This window comes from Barbus barbus (genome assembly GCF_936440315.1).
Source record: "Barbus barbus genome assembly, chromosome: 10".
NCBI classification, from domain to species: Eukaryota; Metazoa; Chordata; class Actinopteri; order Cypriniformes; family Cyprinidae; genus Barbus; species Barbus barbus.
The window spans coordinates 19461783-19469680 of NC_136738.1; the positions used below are offsets into that span (position 1 = coordinate 19461783).

General features: G+C 42.1%; 1 protein-coding gene across 1 annotated transcript; it reads left to right on the forward strand.

Moving 5' to 3' along the window:
* Positions 1–148: 148 nt before the first annotated feature.
* LOC306875674 (gamma-crystallin M2-like) lies at positions 149–805 on the forward strand (the record flags this gene model as incomplete). Its single annotated transcript, XM_079426353.1, has 2 exons — positions 149–409; positions 533–805. 2 exons carry the CDS (start codon positions 149–151, stop codon positions 803–805), a joined length of 534 nt encoding a protein of 177 aa, XP_079282479.1.
* Between the last annotated feature and the right edge of the window lie 7093 nt (positions 806–7898).

Here is a 7898-nt window from a genome sequence, read left to right on the forward strand (position 1 = left end):
CAGCTTCAGCTTCTCCCTTGTGGAACTACTGAGGATCAGCCGGCGCAACCATGAAGGTAAACCTTGTTCCAGCACCTATTTCCACAAAGTTTAAGCGGAAATTTTTTGAACTGGTATCACTAAAAAAATCAGATAGCTCACTAAAAAAATGTATTTGAATTTTCAGGTCACTTTCTATGAGGACAGGAACTTCCAGGGTCGCTCTTATGACTGTATGGGCGACTGTGGTGACTTCTCCTCCTACATGAGCCGCTGTCACTCTTGCAGAGTGGAGAGTGGATGCTGGATGATGTATGATCATCCCAACTACATGGGAAATCAGTATTTCTTCAGGAGGGGAGAGTATGCTGATTACATGCCTATGTTTGGAATGAACAACTGCATCAGGTCTTGCCGGATGATCCCTATGGTGAGCTCAGTTTAAGATTATTTAACATAAAAAAATAAATAATTTAATCTTTATCTTTTAAAGTAATTTATTTATTGATTTATTTTTTGATGATAAACTAAAATGACTTCTCTTCCACTACAGCACAGGGGATCCTACAGAATGAGGATCTACGAGAGGGAGAACTTCATGGGTCAGATGCACGAGATGATGGATGACTGTGACAACATCATGGACCGTTACCGCATGTCTCACTGCCAGTCCTGCCATGTGATGGACGGCCACTGGCTCTTCTATGAGCAGCCCAACTACAGAGGCAGGATGTGGTACTTCAGGCCTGGAGAGTACAGGAGCTTCAGCAATATGGGTGGCATGAGATTCATGAGCATGAGGCATATCATGGACTCCTGGTACTAATTTTCTAGTGTTTCTATTAATAAAATTTTCTCCAGAACATTAAATATATTGTCTTGAAAATCATTAATGCCACTAATATTTACCTCTACTTACGCAAAACAAACAAACTTCTCATGAGAAAAACAGAATTTAAAAAAAAAGAAGAAATGTAAAAATTGAGCAATTACTGTATTTCGTTTGCGATACACAATGTAGTAATATAAGAATTTTGGCTTTCAAAGGACAGGTTTAAGCCCCATTCAGACTAAATGATTTTAGACCGATTTTGCCACGATCTGCTTGATGGAGGGTGTCGTGGGGATTCGTAAACGGGCCTCGGGACGCACAATTCAATCGTTTCATCACGTGTAGTGTGTCAGTGCTTGACACTTCTGTGACACTTCATGACGTCAACACAGAAAGACTAGCATGTTTATTTTTTTTTCTGTCATACACGACAAGTTCCATCACATCTGTGACACTGGCCAATAGGAACGCAGAAGCGCCTTTGTACAAGCTTTCAAACATGTCGAAATGAAAGAGAGACAATGGTATCGGTCTTGCTAGGTGTAATTTTACAATGGAGGAAATGTTCGTGGAGCTACGGCAACAATCCTGCATTTATGATGAGGGACTACTGCGACACAGTGACAAAATGTAAAATAAAAACTATTTTACCTCAGTTCTCTTTGACAGTGTATACCATCCTCTTCATGCCATCCAGATATGTGTTCATTGTCAGGTTTTCTTTCTTTTTTGTGGTTGTCTGATGACAAGACAGGGCAAAACATGCTGTTTGCTAGCCATTGTGTGTTTATGCTCATAGTACCTTCTGTCTTGTCCAATGACATCATGCAAGTCATTAATGATGCATGCGATAAATGCTCGGGTAGTATATAGTCTGACATGTTTCTTGTTCACGACACGACAAGATTTCATGAGTCAAAATCTCATAATCTGACACAGTGACTGTCGTAACTGACAAAAAATATTGTGTAGTCTGAACGGGGCTTTACAAACAAACAATGACAGCCAGTTCTTTCAGAGCAGAGCATGTTATAATGGTGGAACTGAAAATTCATGTGGTCTGGAATATACAGCTGTGTGTATTCCTCAACAGTTAAAGCAAATACCATATTTATTAACTAAAGTAGAATGTTTTGGGAACCAAAAGGCCAAAGATTGAAAGATTTCCGTGTGTTGTCAAATAGCACAACGTGATGATGATCTGACTAATAGGATCTACATTCTTTTAAAAAAAGGTGCCAGGAAGATTACATAGAGGAACCATTTTTGGTTCCCTGAAGAACCATTTTGTGAAAGGTTCTTTAAAGAACCAGTGTTTTTTTGGGTGCCATAAAGTACCTTTTCTGGGAAAACAAAGATCCCAAGGTTCTTCAAAGAACTACTGATGAATAGGTTCTTTATGGCCCCATTTCTTCCAGGTCAATATCCTTACATTTATCATACTATACATTTTGTTTAATTGGATTGTTTATAAAATAACAAAAAAAAAAAGAAAGAAAAGAAAACCCAGAAGTAACAAGACTTGACAAGATGTATGATTAAAATGTTTATTGCATTTACAGTATACATCAATGCAGTATACATCATACCTCAATACTGTGTATATGTATTTAATAGGGATGTGCACAAGTACTAGAGTACTCAGACTTGACAGCAATGATTGAACATTTTTTAAAGTCACTGCAATCATCGTTTTCACGATCAGTCATCGCTGTCAAGTCTGAGTACTCGATGATCACCTGACTTTATATATTTCTCTTTTTCTGATTGGTTATGGCAGCATTTTGGGTGGTGCTTGAGCTCTGTCTAGTTAGTGTTAGGACAGCATGCCATCCAGACAAAATCAAAACCGCCAGTACTTGAAATGAAAAACTGACAAAAATGCTCATCCCTAGTGTGTAAAGCAGTGAACACAGCAGGTTAATGTCAGTACCCCTATAATCCACTAGTATGCCCTTTTTCATCCCGTGGAAACTGCCACTGGTTGTTCAAAGAGTTCCCGCTTTCACAGTCCTTCTGATGAATGGTTGAAGCTGGGTAAATAGGATCCTGTAACAAAAACAACAACAACAAAACATTTTCATTAGTTTCTTAAATTTCATAGGTTTAGCACAGGTATAATGAAGCAAAATGACAAACAAAGATAATGGAAAGATATTTTTAAGCTGAATAGCAGTAAGAATATAAACAAAATCAAAGCAAGGCAAATAATTTTGGAAGTTCATCCATCCATCTATTCACTCTCCAAACCACTTATCCTCTCTAGGGTCGTGGGGGTTTTTTTTTGACCACAAATGTATTCATTTCTCTCTTTTCTTACCACAAATGTTTGAATGGTATTGTTTCCATAAAAATGTTAAGCAGCAAAAACTGTTTTCAACATTGGTAAAAATCAGAAATGTTTCTTGAGCTGCAAATCAGCATATTAGAATGATTTCTGAAGGATCGTCTGACACTGAAAACTGGAGTAATGATGCTGAAAATTCAGCTTTGATCACAGGAATCAATTACATTTTAAAATATATTCACATAGAAAAGAGGTGTTTTAAATTGTAATAATATTTTACAATATTTCTGAGGTATTTTAAATTGTAATAATATTTTACAATATTTCTGAGGTATTTTAAATTGTAATAATATTTTACAATATTTCTGTTTTTACTGTATTTAATCAAACAAATGCAGTGAGCAGAAGTCTAACATAAAGAAAAACGTTCAAAAAAACATTACAAAAAAATATCATTCTAATCTCTAACTTTTGAACAGTAGTGTATGTTTGAGGATTTACTTACTAGTCATATGGTTCATAGCGCCTTAGAGAAGTTGTCAGACATGAGGTCTGCTCCAACTCTGCTGCACGGCCATCAGCACAGAACAATCTAGAAACATACCATGCCATTTATCACAGAGCCAACAATATTTAGTATGCAGGCAAGTTTATTTAAAGGAAGCAAGCTAGAGCAGAAGTGAAATGCAGAAAATAAAATAGTTATATATATATATATATATATATATATATATATATTGTGGCGGGAGGAGCAAACGACAGACACAGCGGGCGTGGCGTCAGGCCTCGGAGAGGTTTTTATTAAACAATAAATCAACAAAAATAGTGTCCAAGGGGAGAAAGTGTCCCAAAATAAACAGGGGGATCTGGTGTCCTCGTCGTGCTTGTGAAGGAGGGCAGTGTTCAGGAGGGAAGGGTCCAGGGAAGGGGCGGAGTCCGGTGGCCGCACGCGCTCCCCTCTCGGGTCCGGGAGCGAGTGGCGGCGGCTTCTTCCAGCGGCTTCATCCTACTCCTAGGCCCCCGGAGCTCCTGGGGGACTCGACGGCCCGGCATCCTGGCCCGTCAGTCGTGGACGCGCGTTTTGCCATGAAAACGCGCGTTCTTAGCGCGCGCTTTGGGATTATGGCGAACGCGCGTCGGAAACGCGCGGTGTTGTGTATCAAAACGCGCGTCTTCGACGTGTGATTTCCTATGAAACGCGCGTTCTTGACGCGCGCTTTGGAGTCACCAAAAACGCGCGTTTTTGAGGTGCGTTTATCATAACAGGAAATGGGCGTCGAATACGTGCGTTTGGAGTCGGACAAAACGCACGTTCTGAACATGTTACAGGTAAACGAAACAGGCAGAGCAAACGTCTTTTGAAGTATCCACACAGGCGAAAACAACGTGCTCTTTCTGTAGTGTTCTCAAAATGGCACTGGTCAAAAGCGTGTGCAGACTTCATTGCCCGATTCTGTCATGTGTCCGCTATATCCTCCTGAGACCCCCCCAAAAAAGCTTTTTTTCATGTCATTACATTATTTACAGCATTAGAAAAAAAAAAGGAAAATTAACATTTTTGAAAAAATATATTTTATTCATATTTTTTTCCTAAAAATAAAATGGCACGAATAGACATCAAAAAGGCAAAAACAATGGGATTTTTTTTTTTTTAAATCACCAATACATTTTTAGGTTTCAGGATTTTTTTCTTCTAAACTTTGTTTAAGGATGATTCTCAACTTTGTTATAAAATATATAACAAAATGATTTGATACGCCACACAGCGCAGCACACTCTCCAAGACCTGGTTGGCACGCTCAGCCTGACCATTAGTCTGCGGGTGATATCCAGAGGATAGGCTTGCAGTCGCCCCCAGCTGTCGACAGAACTCTGTCCAAAATTTAGACACAAACTGGGGACCCCTGTCAGAAACCACGTCCACCGGGAGGCCATGAATACGGAACACGTGATCCAAGACAATAGTCGCTGTCTCCCTCGCTGAGGGTAATTTGGGGAGGGGAATAAAGTGGGTCGCCTTTGAGAATCTGTCCACCACAGTGAGGACTACCGTCTTGCCATTAGAAGGGGGCAAGCCAGTAACAAAGTCCATTGCTATGTGTGACCAGGGTCGCGAAGGGACCGACAGCTGCTGGAGTAGCCCTACTGGGGGTCAATTGGAGCCCTTACCCGCAGCACAAATTGGACAGGCCAACACGAACCGTCGAGCATCCCGAGCCGTGGACGGCCACCAAAACCGCTGCTTGATTAACCTATACGTACGAGTCGCTCCAGGGTGGCACGCTAGGCTAGAGCAGTGGCCCGACTGTAGGACGCTAGTAGGCGTAGTAGTCCAGATTTTTATGGTCAGTCCAAACGATAAACGGAAACCCCGCACCCTCTAACCAGTGACGCCACTCCTCCAGCGCCAGCTTAACAGCTAGTAACTCCCTATTCCCGATGTGGTAGTTCCGTTCCGTGGGGGTTAAACGATGAGAGAAAAAGGCGCAGGGATGTATTTTCTCATCTGAAGATGATCTCTGAGACAAAACTGCCCCAACCCCCACCTCGGACGCATCCACCTCCACAATGAACTGCCGAGACGGGTCGGGGGTCGTTAAAATGGTAGCCGAAATAAACCGACTCTTCAAACTCTCAAACACAGTTTAGGCCTGCGACGACCAACAGAATCGTTTCTTCATGGAGGTGAGGTCCGTCAAAGGAAGGGCGACCTGACTAAAGTTCCGAATGAACCGCCTGTAAAAATAGGCAAACCCCAGAAAACGCTGGACCGCTCTACGACTATCTGGGGTGGGCCAATCAGCAACAGCCTTTACCTTGGCAAGATCCATTCGGATACCTTCAGGCGAGAGAATAAACCCCAGAAACAGAACCGACCGTGCGTGAACTCACACTTCTCCACCTTGGCGAATAAACGATTCTCCAGCAGCCGCTGGAGCACTCACCTGACGTGCTGGACATGATCCATTCTGGGAGAAGATCAGGATGTCGTCTATGTAAACAAAAACAAACCGATCGACCATGTCTCTGAGCACGTCGTTGACGAGTGCCTGGAAGACTGCCGGGGAGTTTGAAAGGCCAAACGGCATAACTAAGTATTCAAAATGCCCAGAATGGGTGTTAAAGGCGGTCTTCCATTTGTCCCCCTCCCTAATCCGATACCAAGTGATAAGCACTGCGGAGGTCCAACTTCGTAAAGATGGTTGTCCCCTGCAAGAGTTCGAAGGCCGACGACATCAACGGCAAAGGATAACAATTCTTTACCGTGATGTCATTCAACCCCCGATAGTCTATACAGGGGCGCAGCGAACCATCCTTCTTCTCCACGAAGAAGAACCCTGCCCCAGCTGGAGAGGAAGAGGGACGGATAATGCCTGCTACCAGAGAATCATGTATATATCTCTCCATGGCCTCCCTCTCTGGTCCAGACAGAGAGTAAAGGCGCCCCTTAGGTTGGGAAGTGCTAGGCAACAAGTCAATCGCACAGTCGTACGGGCGGTGCGGAGGCAGAGATGAAGCTCGGGACTTACTAAACACCGCTCTCAAGTCATGGTAAGCCTCCGATACATTCGCCAGGCTCACCGGCTCCTCCTGCAACACAGAACAAGACATGACCGGGGAAAATGCAGCACCCAAACATTGAGCTAAACAGAAAGGGCTCCAAGCCAAAACAGAACTGCGAGCCCAATCAATATGGGGGTTATGTTTGACCAACCAGGTGTGACCCAACACCACTGGAGCGGTGGGCAAGTGAATAAGGAGGAAACGGATCTCCTCAGCATGATTACCAGACAGTGTTAATGTAACAAACTTAGTAACATGGGCAATATTAGTCAGTAGGGTGCCACAAAGTGTTCTAGCAGAAATGGGTTCGGCCAGGGCAACAGACGAAATCCCCAGGCGTGTGGCCAATCCGGAATCTGGTGTTTAGTGTCCCGCAGCAGCAGCGAGCGCAAGTGACTTCAGCGCAGCTGAATAGTTCTGCGTTCAAATGCATGCAATAGGCTAAAGCTTGCTGCAAAACCCCAGCAAACATAACCATGAATGTGTCTGCGGGAAATAGTAAGGAGATATTTGAATTATTTACTTATAAACTAATGTTTTCTGAGTCTGTGTCACAAGGATGAAGTTGCTGATCCTGACTCGCCGTCTCCTCATTAGACGTGCTTTTAGAGAGAAATGCATCTTTATTGATTATGATTAAGATTATAATAAAAGAGGCAGAAAGCACATCATGTTTGTTTTCTTTGTTTTATAAAAGAACTACCTTTTGTTGCTATTGTGAGTGCACACAAATACAAGTAGACCCTTTACAGGTCCGAATGATGTATTACTCTTACCTTTATCAAAAAATTTAAAAATGACGGCGTAGGCTATTTTAATTTGTTTCCAGTGAAAAAAATCCAAAGCTGGTGCCTCCATGTCCTGCAGAGCGCGCTTTAGCTTCCACTCTCCGCACAAACTTAGATATAGGCTAGCGCACATTATTATTATAGCGCAGGTTTAACGTTTAAACATTATATGCTTGAACTGTTTTAGTATATCTATAGATTTTATTTTAGGCAAGTCGTGATGATATGAAAAGGCTAAATTTATCAAACATAGGCTATGATCAGCTCATGCCGCTGGCCGCTTGGTCGTTACTTAAAAAAAAACTAAAACTTATAGTCTATTTAACAAACAAAAATGCTTCAAACGTTTTTCTAAATTAACTTAATAAAAAAACTAAACGAAATATAATAATTTTGTCATTACACACAAGCCAGAAGTCCTCAATCTAAAACAACAACCATGATAAAA